The sequence below is a fragment of the Cephus cinctus genome, unplaced genomic scaffold (assembly GCF_000341935.2).
Source record: "Cephus cinctus unplaced genomic scaffold, Ccin1 Ccin1_scaffold1588, whole genome shotgun sequence".
In the NCBI taxonomy this organism is placed as follows: domain Eukaryota; kingdom Metazoa; phylum Arthropoda; class Insecta; order Hymenoptera; family Cephidae; genus Cephus; species Cephus cinctus.
This window is the reverse complement of record NW_014333893.1, coordinates 300,173-320,526: the sequence shown is the minus strand read 5'-3', so window position 1 is coordinate 320,526 and position 20,354 is coordinate 300,173. Positions and strand designations below refer to the sequence as shown.

At 41.8% G+C, this 20,354-nt stretch overlaps 1 protein-coding gene across 1 annotated transcript in view; it reads right to left on the bottom strand.

Moving 5' to 3' along the window:
- Positions 1-50: 50 nt before the first annotated feature.
- Positions 51-20,354, bottom strand: part of LOC107273400 (titin) — a 66,888-nt gene continuing 46,584 nt past the window's right edge. Inside the window, 27 exon segments of the mRNA XM_025090729.1 lie at positions 51-1,701; positions 1,783-2,088; positions 2,171-2,368; positions 2,450-2,554; positions 2,667-2,744; positions 2,886-3,036; positions 3,120-3,274; positions 3,361-3,663; positions 3,736-4,181; positions 4,264-4,533; positions 4,625-4,766; positions 4,852-5,142; positions 5,230-5,384; positions 5,477-6,128; positions 6,208-6,644; positions 6,729-6,861; positions 6,959-7,090; positions 7,224-7,512; positions 7,596-7,911; positions 7,992-8,355; positions 8,446-8,598; positions 8,670-8,783; positions 8,860-8,907; positions 9,221-11,823; positions 11,825-15,105; positions 15,886-19,539; positions 19,613-19,638. Of these exon segments, the coding sequence (XP_024946497.1) occupies positions 1,499-1,701; positions 1,783-2,088; positions 2,171-2,368; positions 2,450-2,554; positions 2,667-2,744; positions 2,886-3,036; positions 3,120-3,274; positions 3,361-3,663; positions 3,736-4,181; positions 4,264-4,533; positions 4,625-4,766; positions 4,852-5,142; positions 5,230-5,384; positions 5,477-6,128; positions 6,208-6,644; positions 6,729-6,861; positions 6,959-7,090; positions 7,224-7,512; positions 7,596-7,911; positions 7,992-8,355; positions 8,446-8,598; positions 8,670-8,783; positions 8,860-8,907; positions 9,221-11,823; positions 11,825-15,105; positions 15,886-19,539; positions 19,613-19,638 (15,005 nt within the window). The 3' untranslated portion in view covers positions 51-1,498.

The window sequence follows — 20,354 nt, the reverse complement described above, 5'->3', positions numbered from 1 at the left end:
GTTGTTGCAAAGGAATAAACGAAGGATAGGGTAATGCAGTAAAATGCGTGTAATATGCAATGGTTTAATTATTTTGATAAAACATTTTTACAGCATCGTCGTAGTATGCGACGAGAGGTTGGTCAATGGCACGATCTTGTTTTGCACCTATATTTTGTACGTCTCGGGGTACCAACCTAACGTGGCATTTCTACGTTCTCGAGCTTTTTTCGTGTCGTCGTTTTACAAATAAATAATACATTCGATACTAAATATTAATGGTAATAATAAATATGAAAGGACAGAAGAATGGACAAAAAAGAAAATTGATAATCCTCGCAAACTTAGACACTTAACGAAAAATTATAAGGGTCTGTATCATTACAAGCAATATATAAATAAATTAGAATTCGGTATTCTTTCATTACCGTATTATAACACACACGTGTTTTCACAAGCAATCGGTTATCACATGACTCCCGTATGTCTTCGCGACGTCCTTAAGGAACGCTCGAAATTCGAGCTATTCGTCTTTCACCTTTTACATCAGATTTCGACTTTGGGCGATTCGCTTATAATATTTGAACGGGAGATATTGCGCAACGATCGGCATCTTTGCGACGCGTTGTGTCTTCATTTTTAAAGCAAAATTTGCACTCTTGCACTCAAAGAATCTCAGTTTGGGTTCATAGGACATTTAGGAAAAGGATCATTTCTCGTTTCATATATAATTCGCGATTGCTTTGAGTTCGCAAAACTCGTCGCTTCTGAAAATGAAGATGGATTCTTCGGAAAGACAGTTTTGTAAAAAAAAAAATAGATTCTCGTTTCTTCATTTTGCAATTAACGCCACGCTAACATGAGGTCCTCGACGCGGCGAGGCGCGAAATTCAACTCGTTTTATTTTCACATATTGACTTGACTTTGTGTTCAATTGACCGACTGTATATATGCGTCGAAATTCGCGTTTCGCCTCGACGAAATCCTCAAAAATTTAAACTGTCGCCATATATATAAATACATTGAATCTTCAAGGAATCTATCTTCATTTTCGAGCGACAGAACAAATTTTCTCGAGAGTCTTGGTCCGTTAAAAAATATTTACACTCCCTATTTGCTGACTAGATTCTACACTCATTTGGTGTGCTGTGCACGCTTATCCATATATCTTAACTTTAGCATCTAGTCGCTAAACTCATTCTCTTAAAAGGAACTGGTTGCGAATTTTTTTCATCGCGCCATCAAATTTATTTATTTTTAAAATACGATTAACTGTGCTGAGAAGCCTATAGTTTGTTTTTCAAAATAAAAAAAAAATAGAAAAACAAGAACTTGCGTTATCGTCGAATTTGTTCTCTCATTCATTCATCATTATAGACGGAGAAGGTTATACCTGTCGTATTACTTTGATAATCCAGTCGAATAGTCAATCCCTGACGCAATGCGTATTCCTTGTAAAAGAAGTAGTAGTAGTAGAAGAAGAAAAAAATTTGTCTATACAGTGGAATCGTGGAAATGCTTATTTGAAGAGCTTCTTGGCGTAATGCCAAATGCGGAAGAAGTATTCGTCCTTCCTGAGAAGCCGTCCTCTGGCGTACGAATGGATATCCGCATCCATGTTGTGTTCTCGAAGCCAGGAACTTGTGTTTTCCGTGCTGTAGCTCACGGATGCTGTCTCTCCCCTGTCAGTGGCCTCAGCGACTGGTTCGATCACCGTCAGCTCTGTGGATCAAATACGTGAGTGATTTAAATGATGTTTCTTTATAAAAATATCGATCAGACCAATAATCGAGTAATCTTTACCAGAAGCTGGGATGACTTTGAAAGGTTCTTCCGATTCCAGCGGCTCACTGAGACCCACTTCGTTCCTGGCGAAAATCCTCATCAGATACTCGTGGTTCTCCTGAAGATCCCTGATCGTCAATTTCTGAATATCCGCATTCACGCGGCCAACTTCCATCCACATGGTCTTCTTGATGTCTCTGATGGCGATCTTGTAACCCTCCAAGGGGGCGCCACCGTCGGTCTCAGGTCTGCCCCATTCGATGACAATGGTGTTGGCAGCGATCTGCCTTATCTCCAGAGGAGCAGTTGGTGGGGATGGAACGGCTACAAAAAGGAACAATTTTACAATCACTGATCTCCTGTCTTCTATCGTGATTAAGCGTCACCGATTCTCATGGACACGTACTTGCGTGAGTCTTTAGAGTTACTGGCTCTGAGTTTGTCGGCGTGGAAAGTCCCATACTGTTTTCGGCGAAGATTCTAAACATGAATTCGCTCTCCTTGAGGTTCTCGATACAGTATTGATGCGTCGTGGCATCTAGTGTTACAATCTTTGTCCATTTGGCACCCTTTCCGGCCAGTGCTCTCTTTTCAATGACATAGCCTACAAAGACAGGGCATGATAATTGTTTAACAATTAAGAAAATTGCTTAACTATCAGATAAAAATTCGACAAGTGATTTACCTGTCAGTTCCGTTCCTCCAGTGCTGGCAGGTGGTGACCAGGTCAGAGTAACGCTTCTGCTGGTCACGCCGGTTACCTGCACGTTCAACGGACAGGACGGTGGTGCTAGGATTGAAAAATAATTTAGTACGGAAAATCAATAATGTTTTTGAGGTTTGAAGAAGTCATTCAAATGTCCAGATAGTAAAGCGATATGCGGGTTAGGTGCGTCACTTACTCTTACTGATGATGATCTTTGTCGTTGGAAAAATGCCGAGCAATGCGTACATTGAACTTTCGGTGAGCTTGGTAATTTCTGAGTAGAAGCAAAAGCGTTAGCTAAGCAAAGCGTTAAGAAGCGGACCATGTATTTTTAGTGTTATATTATTATTCATCGTATAAGCCATAGTCGTTAATTTTATACATATTTTCTGATTATCACAGTAGCGAAACTTACTGGTACGTTTGCCAGCAGTGATTGGTTCTTCTGGAAGATATGGTGGTCCTGCTCCTACATTGTTCTTTGCTGTTATTTTAAAGTTGTAAGATACGTCCGTCTTAAGGTCAGACACAATGATGTTTGTAGTTTCACCCTTGGTTGTGCCAATCTGCATATAGACCAAATTTATTAGATATACGAATTATAAAAGAAAGGCCAAAATTGAAGGACTGATTTTTGAAAATTTGTCACCTTTTGCCAAGCCTTCTTTGAGACCTCCTTTATTTCAACGATGTATTCCGTGATAGGAGACCCTCCGTCGTTTTCTGGTGGCTGCCATTTGATAGTAAATGAGGTCTTTGTCATGCCTGAGACGTCCAGTGGACCTCGTGGTGGTCCTGGTTTGTCTGTAAAAAGTAATAAGAGCAATTTAGCTCGGTCAAAAATCGTTTTGTCTTCCAAATGCTTTTGATATTATTTTGAGAATTCTTACCGAAGGAAGGTTTGATCGTGATTGGCTCAGACTCGAGTGGTTCCGATGATCCGACAGGATTTTTAGCGACGACTCTGAATATGTATTCGTAATCCTGTAGTAACTTTTGAATGCAGTAGGACTCGATGTCCTTGTCCACATCAGCAACCTTCATCCAGACCATCTTATCAGGTTCGCACTTTTCAATGGTATATTTCGTGAGTTCAAGACCACCATCGTCCGCTGGTGGTTTCCATTCGATGGTCAAGTTGTCTTGTCTGATGTCCTTCATCACGATGGGTCCTTGAGGTTTGCTTGGTTTATCTGCAAAGGCGAAATATCGAAAACTAAATAGTACTGATGAAATCTAAAAGATATAACGCACACGATACCTACCGATAACCCTGAGGTAGAGTTCAACGGAAGTGCTGCCAGCCTCATTGGTTGCTGTTACCGTGTAAGTTCCGGTATCCTCTCTAACGAGCGAGTAAATCGCTACTGTCGACGTAGTCTCCTCCGTGTAGATAGAAACCTGCTTTTCCACAATTGCTTTTCCGTTTTTCATCCATGTAATTTCCGGTTTCGGGAAGCCCGTTGCAGTGACCTCTATCTTCCATTGGCTGGTCACGTTCAACTTCTGAGTACCAAGACTCTCGTCGAACGTGATCTTCGGCGGTTCCTGAATCTTCAGTTCGCATGTTGTTTCTGCGGTTCCGACGTTGTTCTTAGCCTTAACGGTGAATGTTGCTGCCGATGTTTCTGTCGTTTCCGTTATCGTGTACTTAGCCATACGATTTTCGTAGCTGATGTTATTGTTCTTGAACGGGTTGCCATTCTTGAGCCTGAAATCAAGCGAATTCCGTGGTTAGATAATATCAAAATTTTGGTTCTACTGAAATTGACCTTATTATCAATGATACTGACCAGGTGATTTCGGGTGTTGGAATACCACCGATCACGCACGAGAGTGTTACAGGTTCCTTTAGTCCTACTACAACACTCTTCAATGGTTCCAGAATGGATGGTGGTTCGGATGCCGATGGTTTGGCGATCTTCAAGTAGCGAGTGTTGTGTGATGGTTCACTAGGTCCTACTTCGTTCACTGCGATCACTCGGAACATGTACTCCTTGTTGGTCGTCAGGTTGGTCACCTTGTGCGTGGTCTCAGTGATCTTTTCCGTGACTCTTATCCATCTAGCGACACAGCGCAAAGATCAAATTATAGATATAGCTTATTTTTTTTTGGAAATTTTTATCAGTCATATATATATTTTTTAACACTCACGTGAAGTCATCCTTGTCGTGGTATTCGATGATGTACTCGATGATGGGCGAGTTGCCATCGGAATCTGGTTTCTTCCAGTGAAGAGTGATACTGTCATCAGTCACTTCGAGTGGTTCTGGAATACCAGGTGCGCTGGGTACCTCTGGAAAATGGTAAATTGATTCGTCAATGATTATGTCACTCTTTGGCGTTATTATAATTCAGTGTATACATTTTTTAGGACTTACGCATTATCACGAGATTTATTTCCGTGCTAGCCTCGCCACAGGAATTGGTCAACTTCAACGTGTAATCGCCGATGTCTTCTTCTTGGACCTTCTTGATAGTCAACGTCGCAGACTCTTCGTCGATCGTCGGACTGACTCGCTTACTCTTTGGTACAACGCGACCATTCACAGTCCATTCTTCAGTTGGTTTAGGGGTGGCAGTAAATTTAACGGTGATATCGACGTCATCGCCCTTCTTGACCTTGTATTGTTTGGGCGAATCCACACTGATCTTCGGCGGCGTCTCCACCACTGCGAAATAAAGGGATTGTCTTAGTTTTGTTAATTTTATCAATATCGTAGAAAGAATCAAAAAGTTATGACAGAGCAATGACTTACATTCCACTTTCAGTTTCGACGAGGTCTTCACGTTCATTGCTACGGCACTGTATTCCAGAGCGTCATCAACCGTACACTTTCTGACAATTAATTTCTTGGTAGCACCTTCATCGACGATTGTGTATTTAGGTGACTCCTTGATCTCTTGACCTTTCCTGCGAAATTATACAAGAAAAATTAACATTTGTTCCCTTCGTATCAGCAGTATCAGTTTCTTCTGTGAAGCTTCATGATTTTTTCTACGTACTTCAACCACTTCACTGGGACGTTCGGACGAGACAGTTCGATAACGAAGACAGCGTCGGTGTTGAGTGGTACCAAAGTGACATCAGGCAGTCTGGTGATGAAGTCAACACCAGGTTCTTCAACAGTCAACCTGGCACTCGATGTTTGTTCTCCAACTTGGCACGAATAGACTCCAGCATCCTTCAGCTCAGAGTTGTAAATCTTGAGCTTCTGCCTCTTCCCGTCGATGGACAGTTGAACGTGTTCAGAGAATTGTAACTCCTGTCCGTCCTTGAACCAGTGAACCAGGGCGTCACCCTTGGTCAGTTCAATCTCAAACATGGCCTTTTCGCCCTTTGCGATGGTCACGTCCTGCATCTTGGTGATGATTTCCGGTGGCAACTCCACCACTGTCACTTCCGCCGTGCATTCTTGATCCAGAAGAGCACAAGTGTACTCTCCCTCATCGTGAACGGAAGTGCTTCTGATGAGGAGCTTCCTGATGGTGCCATCTTTAACGAATTCCACTTTGCCCTTGGTAGGCTTCAGCGGTTCGCCATCCTTGTGCCAGCTGACCTCTGCTGTCTGGGAGGTGATCTCTACTTCGAGGATGGCTACGTCGCGTTCCTTGACCTCGAAGTCCTGGAGCTTCCTTACGAACTCTGGTTTTGTGGCTGCAGAATAAATAATACGTGAAATTTTTACGTTGTTTCTTTAAATTCCACAGACGTGGACCATCGAATTGTTCCTTACCCTTGATCTCAACGGTGCTGGACGTGCTCTGCTTCTTTACTGTGCACTTATAAGTGCCCTCGTCCGTGGTGCTCGTCTTCTTGATGACCAATCTGTGGGTACGACCCTCCTGGATGACCTCACGATGATCCATACCGCTGATCTCCTTGTCATTGTGCCACCAGGTAGTAGACACCGTATGTGAAGTCTCGCAGGTCAGCTCCAGAGGTTTATACTCGTCGACGATTACCTTCTTCTCAAGGTTCTTCGTGAAGGTCACCTTGTCCACGTCGACCGTTACCTTAGCACCGTGTGACGCCTTTCCAACAGGGTTGCTGGCAATGCACTTGTAGTCACCAGCGTCCACTTCGGAGTCTGCGTTTCTGATCTCCAGGATTATATTCTCGCCATCGTAAGTTTCTGTGATGTTGGGCGATTTTTCTAGAGGCTTATTGTTCCTAAAAGTGATCATTCAGTTGAATTATTTTCAAATTTTCATCCTGCAGGTTTGATATCGCTCTGATCTGTATTCAGGATCTTACCTCAACCAGGTGACTTCGGGTACAGGGTTACCAACGACTTTGGCCACAAGTTGGAATGTACCCTTTTCGGGAACAGTAAGTTCCTGGAACCGTTCCGTGAACAACGGTGGTTCTGGTGCTCCGCTTGGTGTTTCTAAGCCAAAATAAAGTGAATTACAATTTTTTGTTAGATAGGGACGCGTATATATTATTGAAGCGTACAGCAAGGGAGGAGTTATAAAGCGTCGTACCTTTTATTACAGTAGTTGAACATATTTCTCTAACTGATTCTATAGCTACTACAGTGGTCGAAATAGTGACCAAAGTTTCTTCTCTCGCTGGGTTTATGTTTATGCTAAAAGCGGATTTGACTTTTGTGCCAGCTGTAATGCATATTAGTTAAGCACATTAAAGAGGCGAGTTAAGCAGCGCACGATTTGGGCCAAATCTTGCAAAGCCAAGCTTATTTCATTATTTTCACATCGAGCATGTTAGGTTTATGAATTGAAGTTTTACCTTCAACGGTGAGTGTTGCTCGGGTCTCTGCTTTTCCAAGATCATTCTTAGCAACCACGGAATACTCTCCAGTGTCTGATAGATCTGGTTGAATTAGGGTGAGTGTATTGAGGTCACCATCTTCTTTGGTGAGTACACCCTTCAGCGGTTTACCATTCTTGTACCAGGTGATCTTTGGTTTGGGGTTGCCGATGATCTGAGTAGTCAGCACAACTGTCTCTCCTTCGCGAACTGTGTACGGTTTCAGTGGTTCAAGAATTTCTGGTGGCTCCTTCTCGCCGGTCTTCACCTAGAAGACAAATAATAGTGTAAAGGTAAGGATGATCGTTTAAAAAAATATTTCTATTCTGGTAATTTCTTAAAAATTTTTACCTTCATTGGAATCTCGATGGTGGCTTCACCTTCTCTGTTCTTAGCCACAATCTTGTACCGGCCTTCTTGAGTCTTCTTGACCTTGCTGATCTTCATCACGCTGCAGTACATGTGCATATCGCTCTCAGTGACAACGACAACGTTCTCCTTGGTCGTGATCTGCGACTCTTCGTAATACCAAGTGATTTCCGGTTCCGGTACGGCTACCAGTCTGCATTCCAAGATCACGTCCTCGCCTTCGTCCACGCACTTGGCTTTGGGTTTCCGGGAGAACGTAGGTGGAATACCTTCAAGGATGTCGGCAAGCGAAGATTCTCTGGAAATGAAAATTTATTTCATAAACGATGATCTGAAGACAATAGGCTTGTATGGAAATTAATGAAGTTCAATTCGTACCTGGACAGACTCTTTCTTGACAAACCAGTCATGTCCGAGCCATGATCCGACAGTGGAGCCTCCACTATCAGTTCTGTCGTACTTGAAGCGAAACCAGCAGCATTCTTGGCGACGCAGGTGAAGGTGCCAGCATCTTCAGGGAAAACTTCCCTGATGATGAGTGTTGCCACGTTATCATCGTCGTAATAGATCTGGAAATCTGGCGATGGTTTGATGATGGCTGTTTGACGGAACCAAGTGATCTGCGGTCTGGGAACACCCTCGACTTGACATTCGAATTGAACTGTGTAACCATCTGGTGTATGGATAGGTTGAAGTTTTTCCACGAATCGAGGAGCTGATGCTTTCTCTCCAGGTCCAGGTTCTAGATATGCAAACAAAAATGTACATAAATAATTGTTACTTATCGAAGATCAATGTTATAGCTATGTATTTAATTTTAAGAACAACTTACTCTCGAAGACAGGAAGCTTGTCTATCTTCTCGTGCAATTTGCGTTGAAGATAAATTGTGTAGTGAGCTTCATTTAGAAGATACTGCGCAGGCACCCATCCCTTTTCTTCGGTCAAATGTTTCTTGACAAACCACCAATCGGAATTAGTGTGCTCTGTAATTGAGATTGACATTAACCATTTGTATAATACGATTTTATGAAATATATATTAATTTAAGACTTACCGATAATGTACACCTTTTCTCCTTCAACGAGGTTGATGGCCTCGTCCGTTTCGGCCACGTAGGAACAAATGGAGAACATGAGGTCGCCATCGCGAACAATGTATTCGGCTTCCTCTGAAGTATCAAGAGTATAAAATTAACATTAGCATGATAAATATTTTTATTAGTTTCCTGAATATTGAGTTATTACCTTCTTCAGAGATGTCTTCTTCTCTGGTGATACTGAGGGTAGCTTCTTCTGCAAAAGACAGTAGAGAGTGAATCTTCAGGTCGCAATAAAATATATGATAAAAATAGCATACATTTAAAAAAATTGTTAGAAAACGATTTTCTATGAGTAGTGTTACTCTTTTAGGCCGTTATGCTTTTCAATGGCGACTAGTACGTTAGGGAGCAATCAGACGAGTACTCGGTACTCGCACCAGTTGTACTCACTGTTAAGGTAGCTGATAATAAAGCATTGCCACGAAGCATGTTATTCTCTGTTATCATAGCTGAAAGCATCGCTATAAGCTTAACTCTTTGTTCAACTATAACATAAGACGTCGAACCTTCATCATAAGTAGAGGGTCGTTTCTTCGATTTCAATTTCAGCGCCAAAGACTCATCCGTTTCTTCGTAAGAGTACTTCCGGTCCTTCTTTAGTTTCACACTGACATCACCTTCCTCAAAGTCCTCCACGGAGTAAGGTCGAGGTTGTTTCTTTGTCTTTCTTCGGAGAGGTAGGTTGAACTCGTCCGTTTCGAGTTCCTCGATGCTGTACTCGTCTCTACCTTCTTCATCGGACTCGTCTATGATCTCTTCGATAATTGGTCCGCCGTCATCCTCGATCTCTTGGATGATTCGGATGGTTTCCTCTCCTGTCTCTTCGGAATATGTCAGAGGCCGTTTCTTTGGCTTTATGCGAACCTTTCCGGACATCGATATATCCTCTTCTTCGTAAGTATTCAGAGAGATCTTGAATTCCTGCTCGACATCTTCCTTGGTCTTGGTGGAACGAGGTCGGAATGTCACATTTTCGACTTCCGTCACTTCTTTAATGTCTGGACGTGGCTTTTTCTTTGGCCGGAGTTTTCGAAGGGTCACGTCCTCATAAATCTCTTCGATCGGTTTAGGTGCCTTCTTCGGTGGCTTCCTCTTGAACGTAAACTCTTCGATTATCTCTTCCTCCTCAGGTTGCTCGATCTCTTCGACCCTTCGAATCGTTAACTCTTCAGCAGCTTCGTCCAATGTCTTCTTCTTTGTCTTTCTCTTTAGTGTTACTTCGCCAGATACTTCCTCCTCTTCGGTTGGCTCCGCCGGCTTACGAGTTTTCTTTATTGTGAATTCAGTCTCTTCCACCTCTTCTGTTACTGTTGGTTTCTTTGGCGCTTTCCTCTTAATCATAAATTCCTCGGTGACATCTTCAGCCTCTTGCGGTACAAGTTTCTTAATTGTAACTTCGTCCGCGGCTTCTTCAATCACTGGCTTTTTCTTTGGTTTCTTCTTAAGAGTGACTTCCTCCGTAACCTCTGTTGGTTCGTCTTTAGGTTCTTCAGGCACTAATTTCTTTATGGTCACTTCATCTGCAGCCTCCTCTACAACGGGCTTCTTTTTCGGCTTCTTCTTTAAAGTGACTTCCTCTGTAACTTCTTCGGGCTCTTCCCTGGGTTCCTCCGGAACAAGTTTCTTGATAGTCACTTCGTCAGCTGCCTCCTCTACAACAGGCTTCTTCTTGGGCTTTTTCTTAAGAGTGACTTCCTCTGTAACTTCTTCGGGCTCTTCCCTGGGTTCCTCCGGAACAAGTTTCTTGATAGTCACTTCGTCAGCTGCCTCCTCTACAACAGGCTTCTTCTTGGGCTTTTTCTTAAGAGTGACTTCCTCTGTAACTTCTTCGGGCTCTTCCCTGGGTTCCTCCGGAACAAGTTTCTTGATAGTCACTTCGTCAGCTGCCTCCTCTACAACAGGCTTCTTCTTGGGCTTTTTCTTAAGAGTGACTTCCTCTGTAACTTCTTCGGGCTCTTCCCTGGGTTCCTCCGGAACAAGTTTCTTGATAGTCACTTCGTCAGCTGCCTCCTCTACAACAGGCTTCTTCTTGGGCTTTTTCTTAAGAGTGACTTCCTCTGTAACTTCTTCGGGCTCTTCCCTGGGTTCCTCCGGAACAAGTTTCTTGATAGTCACTTCGTCAGCTGCCTCCTCTACAACAGGCTTCTTCTTGGGCTTTTTCTTAAGAGTGACTTCCTCTGTAACTTCTTCGGGCTCTTTCTTTGTTTCCTCCGGAACAAGTTTCTTGATAGTTACTTCGTCGGCTGCCTCCTCTACAACGGGCTTCTTCTTGGGCTTCTTCTTCAAAGTGACTTCCTCTGTAACTTCTTCGGGTTCTTTCTTGGGTTCTTCCGGAACAAGTTTCTTGATAGTCACTTCATCAGCTGCCTCCTCTTCAACAGGCTTCTTCTTGGGCTTTTTCTTAAGAGTGACTTCCTCTGTAACTTCTTCGGGCTCTTTCTTTGGTTCCTCCAGAACAAGTTTCTTAATAGTCACTTCGTCAGCTGCCTCCTCTTCAACAGGCTTCTTCTTGGGCTTTTTCTTAAGAGTGACTTCCTCTGTAACTTCTTCGGGCTCTTTCTTTGGTTCCTCCAGAACAAGTTTCTTAATAGTCACTTCGTCAGCTGCCTCCTCTTCAACAGGCTTCTTCTTGGGCTTTTTCTTAAGAGTGACTTCCTCTGTAACTTCTTCGGGCTCTTTCTTTGGTTCCTCCAGAACAAGTTTCTTAATAGTCACTTCGTCAGCTGCCTCCTCTTCAACAGGCTTCTTCTTGGGCTTTTTCTTAACGGTGACTTCCTCTGTAACTTCTTCGAGTTCTTTCTTTGGTTCCTCCGGAATAAGTTTCTTGATAGTTACTTCGTCAGCCGCCTCCTCTGGAACGGGCTTTTTCTTGGGCTTCTTCTTCAAAGTGACTTCCTCTGTAACTTCTTCAGGCTCTTTCTTGGGTTCTTCCGGAACAAGTTTCTTGATAGTCACTTCATCAGCTGCCTCCTCTTCAACAGGCTTCTTCTTGGGCTTTTTCTTAACGGTGACTTCCTCTGTAACTTCTTCGAGTTCTTTCTTTGGTTCCTCCGGAATAAGTTTCTTGATAGTTACTTCGTCAGCCGCCTCCTCCGGAACAAGTTTCTTGATAGTCACTTTCTTCCGGAACAAGTTTCTTGATAGTCACTTCATCAGCTGCCTCCTCTTCAACAGGCTTCTTCTTGGGCTTTTTCTTAAGAGTGACTTCCTCTGTAACTTCTTCGGGCTCTTTCTTGGGTTCTTCCGGAACAAGTTTCTTGATAGTCACTTCATCAGCTGCCTCCTCTTCAACAGGCTTCTTCTTGGGCTTTTTCTTAAGAGTGACTTCCTCTGTAACTTCTTCGGGCTCTTTCTTGGGTTCTTCCGGAACAAGTTTCTTGATAGTCACTTCATCAGCTGCCTCCTCTTCAACAGGCTTCTTCTTGGGCTTTTTCTTAAGAGTGACTTCCTCTGTAACTTCTTCGGGCTCTTTCTTGGGTTCTTCCGGAACAAGTTTCTTGATAGTCACTTCATCAGCTGCCTCCTCTTCAACAGGCTTCTTCTTGGGCTTTTTCTTAAGAGTGACTTCCTCTGTAACTTCTTCGGGCTCTTTCTTCGGTTCTTCAGGAACAAGTTCCTTGATAGTAACTTCATCTGCAGCTGCTTCCTCAACAGGTTTTTTCTTAGGCCGCTTCTTAAGAGTTACTTGTTCTGTGATCTGTTCTTCCTCCTTTTTAGGTTCTTCAGGAACATGTTTTTTAATAGTTACTTCATCTGCCGCCTCTTCTTCGATAGGTGCTTTCTTTGGTTTCTTCATCAAACTTACTTCCTCGACTTGCTGTTCAGGCTCTTGCTTTTCAGGTTCCTCAGGTGCAGGTTTTTTCAGTGTAACTTCCTCTGGCACTTCTTCCTTAGGCTTTTTAGTCTTTTTCTTTTTCTTTATTGTAACTTCATCGGTATCATCTTTTGGTACTTTAGGAGCAGTATCGTCCTCCTTTTCTGGAAACTCTTCAACACCTTCGTCTTCAGGTTTATCTTTCTTCCATCCTTTAAGAAGAATTGTTTCAGGCTCCTCTTCAGGTTTCTCGGATGTGGGTATCCTGAATTTGACATCTGGCTCTTCTTCCGGTTCATCTGGTTTAGGCTTGCCCTTAACCAAGGGCACTTGTTCGATCTCTTGATCGGGCTTCTTCTTTTTCTGCTTCTTGTAAGGTTCCGGGCTAGGTTCAGGTTTTGGTTTTTCAGGTTCCTCATACTCTTCTGGAACATATTCTTCAAGTTCTGGTCTCTCAAAATCGAGTGGCTTGAACTCGTCATGTTCAAGTTTTGGTTTAGGCTCTGTTTTCTTTTTCTCTTGTACTTTTTCCTCCGGTTCTTCTTTTATTGGTTTTTTCTTTGGTTCTTCTTGTACCTCCGGTGCTTTCTCTGGAACCTTCTTTAATTTTATATCTTCGGGCTCCTCCTTCTGTTGTTCCGGAACCTTACCTTTTCCAATAACCAATTTTTGTGGTTCTTCTGGTTTCTTTTCAGGCTTCTTTGGCTGGCGCTCATAGATTGACTTATCTTCGATTTCCTCGAGAGGAATCTTTTTCAGCTCTTCGAATTCTTGATCAAGCTTCTCTAAGTCAGTTGTCTCTTTCTTAGGAAGCTTAGTCTTCCTGCGCTTCTGTTTGAGAACCTCGAGTGCTTCTGCAGTATTTCTTGAGAGGATTCCATTTTGAATAGGATTTTCTTCAATATACGATATTTTCGGCAATTGTAATTCAGGCGGATAATCACCGACGAAAGTAATACGGCTACGTAAAAGAATTTTAGGAAGTTTGGGAGTTTTCACTTCCTTCTTTTTAATGGCAGTGGCCTTCTTCAGTTTTATGGTACCAAATTGGACCTCCTCCTCTGGTTGCGAGAACTTCAATTTGGTGGCTTTCATTTCTTTCCTTTCGATTTTTTGCGGTACCAACTTTTGCAAACCTTCAGGAAGTGGTTTCTTTTCCTTCTTTTTCTTCGATGGTTCCCACTGAATCTTTTCTGGCATTGGTTCTAAGACTGGTCTCTCGTATTCCGGTTCAACCCATTCTTCAATTTCATCTTTTTTGGCTGGAGCCTTCTTGATTTTCTTAACCTTCTTCTTGGGAACCTTTTCAGTTGTTTGTCCTTGAGGAACATCCTCCACCTTCTTTTCTTCTTCGGGTTTTTCTTTTTCTTCGGGTTTCTCTACTTTCTGTTCTTCGGGTACAGCTTCTTCAGGTTTCTGTTCTTCTATTGAGATAGACTTCTTCTTCTTAGGTGCTTTCTTCACAGGAACTTCCGTAACTTCAGCCTTTTCTTCCTTCTCTTCGATAGGTATAGCTTCCTCTTCTTCTGGTCTTTCTTCTTCCGGCAGTTGTTCGGTGGTGCTATCAGCCACCACTTCTGTCGTTTCGAGATTTTCCTTCGGAATAATGTCTTTCTTGGCTTTCACCTTTTTCGGTTTTTCAGGTATGATCTCCTCAACAACTTCCTCTGGTTGTTTTTCCTCTGAAGGAGTAGCCTTCTTTTTCTTGAATGCCTTCTTTACTTGAACTTCAGTGACATCAGCTTTCTCTTCTTCTTCTTCGACCGGAACAGCTTCTTCTTCTTTCGGTTTTTCCTCAGGGATTTCTTCAGTAGTTGTTTCAGTGATCACCTCAGTAGTCTCGATACTTTCCTTGGGAATAATTTCCTTTTTGGCTTTTTCTTTCTTAGGTTTCTCAGTTGTGATCTCCTCAACAACTTCCTCTGGTTGTTCCTCCTCTGCAGGAGTGGCTTTCTTCTTTTTCTTCAGTGCCTTCTTAACTGACACTTCCGAAATTTCAACCTTCTCTTCCTCTTCTTCTACAGGCACGGCTTCTTCCTCTTTAGGCTTCTTATCCTTAGGAAGTTCTTCCGTAATTGTTTCGGTAAACACTTCAGTGGTTTCAATGCTTTCTTTAGGAATAATATCTTTCTTAGCCTTCTCGTTCTTGGGCTTCTCAGTTGCGATTTCCTCAACAACTTCCTCTGGTTGCTCTTCTTCAGCGGAAATGGCCTTCTTCTTCTTTTTAGGTGCCTTTTTAACTGGCACTTCCGAAATTTGAACCTTCTCTTCCTCTTCTTCTACAGGTACAGCTTCCTCCTCTTGAGGCTTCTCATCCTTAGGAAGTTCTTCCGTAGTTGTTTCGGTAACAACTTCAGTGGTTTCAATGCTCTCTTTAGGAATAATGTCTTTCTTAGCCTTCTCGTTCTTGGGCTTCTCAGTTGCGATTTCCTCAACAACTTCCTCTGGTTGCTCTTCTTCAGCGGAAATGGCCTTCTTCTTCTTTTTAGGTGCCTTTTTAACTGGCACTTCCGAAATTTGAACCTTCTCTTCCTCTTCTTCTACAGGTACAGCTTCCTCCTCTTGAGGCTTCTCATCCTTAGGAAGTTCTTGGTTGTTTTTCCTCTGAAGGAGTAGCCTTCTTTTTCTTGAATGCCTTCTTTACTTGAACTTCAGTGACATCAGCTTTCTCTTCTTCTTCTTCGACCGGAACAGCTTCTTCTTCTTTCGGTTTTTCCTCAGGGATTTCTTCAGTAGTTGTTTCAGTGATCACCTCAGTAGTCTCGATACTTTCCTTGGGAATAATTTCCTTTTTGGCTTTTTCTTTCTTAGGTTTCTCAGTTGTGATCTCCTCAACAACTTCCTCTGGTTGTTCCTCCTCTGCAGGAGTGGCTTTCTTCTTTTTCTTCAGTGCCTTCTTAACTGACACTTCCGAAATTTCAACCTTCTCTTCCTCTTCTTCTACAGGCACGGCTTCTTCCTCTTTAGGCTTCTTATCCTTAGGAAGTTCTTCCGTAATTGTTTCGGTAAACACTTCAGTGGTTTCAATGCTTTCTTTAGGAATAATATCTTTCTTAGCCTTCTCGTTCTTGGGCTTCTCAGTTGCGATTTCCTCAACAACTTCCTCTGGTTGCTCTTCTTCGGCGGAAGTGGCCTTCTTCTTCTTTTTAGGTGCTTTCTTAACTGGCACTTCCGAGATTTTAACCTTGTCTTCCTCTTCTTCTACGGGTATGCAACAACTTCCTCCGGTTGTTCCTCCTCTGCAGGAGTGGCCTTCTTCTTTTTCTTCGGTGCCTTCTTAACTGGCACTTCTGAAGTTTCAACTTTCTCTTCTTCTTCTTCTACAGGCACCGCTTCTTCCTCTTGAGGTTTCTTATCCTTAGGAAGTTCTTCCGTAGTTGTTTCGGTAACAACTTCAGTGGTTTCAATGCTCTCTTTAGGAATAATGTCTTTCTTAGCCCTCTCTTTCTTGGGCTTCTCACTTACGATTTCCTCAACAACTTCCTCCGGTTGTTCCTCCTCTGCAGGAGTGGCCTTCTTCTTTTTCTTCGGTGCCTTCTTAACTGGCACTTCTGAAGTTTCAACTTTCTCTTCTTCTTCTTCTACAGGCACCGCTTCTTCCTCTTGAGGTTTCTTATCCTTAGGAAGTTCTTCCGTAGTTGTTTCGGTAATGACTTCAGTGGTTTCAATGCTTTCCTTAGGAATAATATCTTTCTTAGCTTTTTCTTTTTTAGGTTTCTCAGTTATAATTTCTTCAACCACTTCTTCTGGTTGTTCTTCTTCAGTTGGGGTAGCCTTCTTCTTCTTTTTAGGTGCTTTCTTTACGGGCACCTCAGTAATTTGAACTTTTTCTTCTTCTTCGTCTACATGTTTAGCCTCCTCTTCCTTCGGTTTCTTGTCTTCAAGAAGTTCTTCTGTAGTTGTTTCAGTTACAACTTCAGTTGTTTCGATACTCTCCTTCGGAATAACATCTTTCTTGGCCTTTTCTTTCTTCGGTTTCTCTGGAATTATTTCTTCAACCTCTTCTTCGGGTTGTTCCTCTTCTGTAGTTGTAGCCTTCTTCTTTTTCTTAAGTGCTTTCTTCACAGGAACCTCAGTAATCTTGACTTTCTCTTCTTCTTCTTCCACAGGCTTGGCCTCTTCTTTGTCAGGTTTCTTGTCTTTAGGAAGATCTTCTGTGGTTGTTCCAGTTACAACTTCAGTAGTTTCAATGCTCTCCTTTGGAATAACATCTTTCTTGGCCTTCTCTTTCTTTGGTTTCTCAGGAGTTATTTCTTCAACCACTTCTTCGGGTTGTTCTTCTTCTGTAGTCGTAGCCTTCTTCTTCTTCTTAGGCGCCCTCTTTACAGAAACTTCAGTAACTGCAGCCTTCTCTTCCTTTTCTTCAACAGGCACTGCTTCTCCCTCTTCAGGTTTTTTGTCTTCTGGAAGCTCTTCCGTAGCTGTTTCAGTAATAACTTCAGTGGTCTCAATACTTTCCTTGGTAATTACATCCTTCTTAGCCTTTTCTTTCTTAGGCTTCACAGGTTTAATTACTTCAACAACTTCTTCTGGTTGTTCTTCCTCTGCAGGAATACCCTTCTTCGTTTTCTTAGGTGCCTTTTTGACCGAAACCTCCGTAATTTCAACCTTCTCATCCTCCTCTTGAACTGGTACGGCTTCTTCTGCTTTAGGTTTCTTCTTCTTAGGAAGCTCCTCTGTTGTACTACCAGTAATGACTTCGGTTGTTTCGATGCCTTCTGTAGGAACAACATCCTTCTTGGCTTTCACTTTCTTTGGTTTCTCAATGACAATTTCTTCTACCACTTCTTCAGGCACTCCATCATCCCTTGTAACAGCCTTCTTCTTTTTGATGACTTTTTTCGTTGGCGTCTCGATGATTTCAACAATTTGTTGTTCTTCCATAACCTTTGTTTCTTCTACAGGCTTTTCGATGATTTCTTCGACTATTTCTTTAGGAGCATCCTTTTTGGTTGGTTTCTTTATCTTTTTGGTAATCTTCTTTGTGGGTGTTTCAATGGTTTCAATGATTTCCTCCTCTTCGATAACCTCCTCCGGTTTTTCTTCCGGAGCTTCCTGAACATCCACTTCGGTGATTTTAATTGTCTCTTGTTCATCAACGATGGGTTTGGCTTTTTCCTTCTTTGGTTTCTTAATGACAATTTCTTCAATAACCTCTTCAGGTACACCATCATCCCTTGTAACAGCCTTCTTCTTTTTGATGACTTTTTTCGTTGGCGTCTCGATGATTTCAACAATTTGTTGTTCTTCCATAACCTTTGTTTCTTCTACAGGCTTTTCGATGATTTCTTCGACTATTTCTTTAGGAGCATCCTTTTTGGTTGGTTTCTTTATCTTTTTGGTAATCTTCTTTGTGGGTGTTTCAATGGTTTCAATGATTTCCTCCTCTTCGATAACCTCCTCTGGTTTTTCTTCCGGAGCTTCCTGAACATCCACTTCGGTGATTTTAATTGTCTCCTGTTCATCAACGATGGGTTTGGCTTTTTCCTTCTTTGGTTTCTTAATGACAATTTCTTCAATAACTTCTTCAGGTACACCATCATCTCGAGTAACAGCCTTCTTCTTTTTGATGACTTTTTTCGTTGGAGTCTCGGTGATTTCAACAATCTGTTGTTCTTCCATAACAGTGACTTCTTCAACGGGCTTTTCGATTATTTCCTCAACAATTTCTTCCGGTGCATCTTTCTTCGCTGGCTTTATCTTTTTCTTTGTAATTTTCTTTGTGGGCGTTTCTATTGTCTCAATAATTTCTTCTTCAACCGTCTCTTCGGGCGCTTCTTTCACTTCGACTTCGGTAATCTCCACCGTTTCTTCCTCGTCCACGATAGGCTTAGCCTTTTCCTTCTTTGGTTTTTTAATGATAATTTCTTCGATGACCTCCTCAGGCACGCCGTCATCTCTGACTATTGCTTTCTTCTTCTTAATCACCTTCTTCGTTGGAGTTTCAACAATTTCAACAATCTGTTGCTCCTCCATTACCGTAGTCTCTTCTATAGGCTTCTGAATTACTTCTTCGATTATTTCCTCAGGTTCATCTTTCTTTACTGGCTTCTTTTTCCTAATGATCTTTTTCGTGGGAGTTTCTATGGTTTCGATCACTTCTTCTTCTTCTTCTACGACCATCTTCTTCTTTGGCTTCTTTTCAGGTGCCTTCTTCACATCAACTTCAGTTATCTTTACTGTCTCCTCTTCTTCAACTATTGGCTTGGCTTTTTCTTTCTTTGGCTTCTCAATGACGATCTCTTCGACGACTTCCTCCGGTACACCATCATCCCTCGTAATGGTCTTCTTTTTCTTAATGACTTTCTTTGTCGGTGTTTCTGTTATTTCAACAATTTGTTGTTCTTCCATCACACTTGACTCTTCGATAGGCTTCTCGATGACTTGTTCCACGATTTCTTCAGGCTCGCCCTTCTTGGTAGGCTTCTTCTTTATCTTTAAGATCTTTTTCTTTGGCGTTTCCACAGTTTCTATAATCTCCTCCTCTTCTACCACTTCTTCCTTGGGTTTCTTCTCCGGAGCCTTTTTAACATCGATTTCAGTTACTTTCACAATTTCCTCTTCCTCTACGACAGGCTTTGCCTTTTCTTTCTTTGGCTTTTTAATGACTATTTCTTCAATGACCTCTTCAGGCACCCCATCGTCACGAGTGACTGCCTTTTTCTTCTTGATAATTTTCTTTGTTGGTGTTTCCACGATTTCAACTATTTCCTGCTCCTCCATGGCAATTGTCTCTTCGATGGGCTTCTCAATGACTTCTTCCACTATTTCTTCAGGTTCATCTTTCTTGACTGGTTTCTTTTTCTTCTTGACGATTTTTTGCGTAGGCGTTTCGACAATTTCGACGATTTCCTCTTCTTCTATGACAGGTTTTGCTTCCTCCGGAATTACTTCTTCTGTGACAATTTCTTCGACAACCTCCTCCGTAACCTCATCCTTCACCGGCTTTATCTTCTTCTTCTTTGTGATCTTTCTTCCAGGTATTTCTTCGACGACTTCTTCGATAACTTCCTGTTGGAAATTTTTAAAGGCATTAGCGCACATCAAATATTTGATAAATGTGTTATTTACTAAAGTTACATACCTCTTGCACAGTTTCCTCCAGGACACCTGCAAAACCGCAATTTGAAATTAGTTTTTATCAATAACAATTGTATTTTATAAAAATTAATAATATGCATGTAATTCTCGAGATCTTTTAAATTTTTATAATGTTTCGATTTTTGTCATTTTTCGTTTAACCTCGTTCGTTTTCTTTTTTGTTACAGAATAATGACTCGCGACAGTTTCTGTGCTTATCATGAAGGTAAGAAATATGATTGAATATTTAACGTTTTTTGAATTTTTTTAATATCAATTCCTTTCCTGAAAAGCTTATAAATGAAATAACATGCATGTTGCAACACTATAGGATATTTACGTGATACAAAAACTTAGATTATTGGTCAAGAAATACATTACAGTTTTCGTATAGTGAGTATGGAATGAAATTACATATTATAAAAGGTTGTCTTATGCAGGTGAACAATAATTTCTATTAAATTGGAAATCTGCGTGACGCTACTTACACGCAGGTAAGAAAATAAGGAATACATGAGAGTATTTAAATCAGCATATAATGATGCTGTGGTAGTTAGTAACGGTTAACTTAAAGTGATACTGATAAATGTCGGAATGTCATGTCTTCGTATGTCTATATGTATTCATCGATCGTTGAGTTGTAGATCAATATATCAATGAACATGTGAATATCGCGGCTGCGAAAGAGGTCACGTATAATATATATAGTGAGAGTAATGGAAATAAGAGTAAGTGGAGTATTCTAG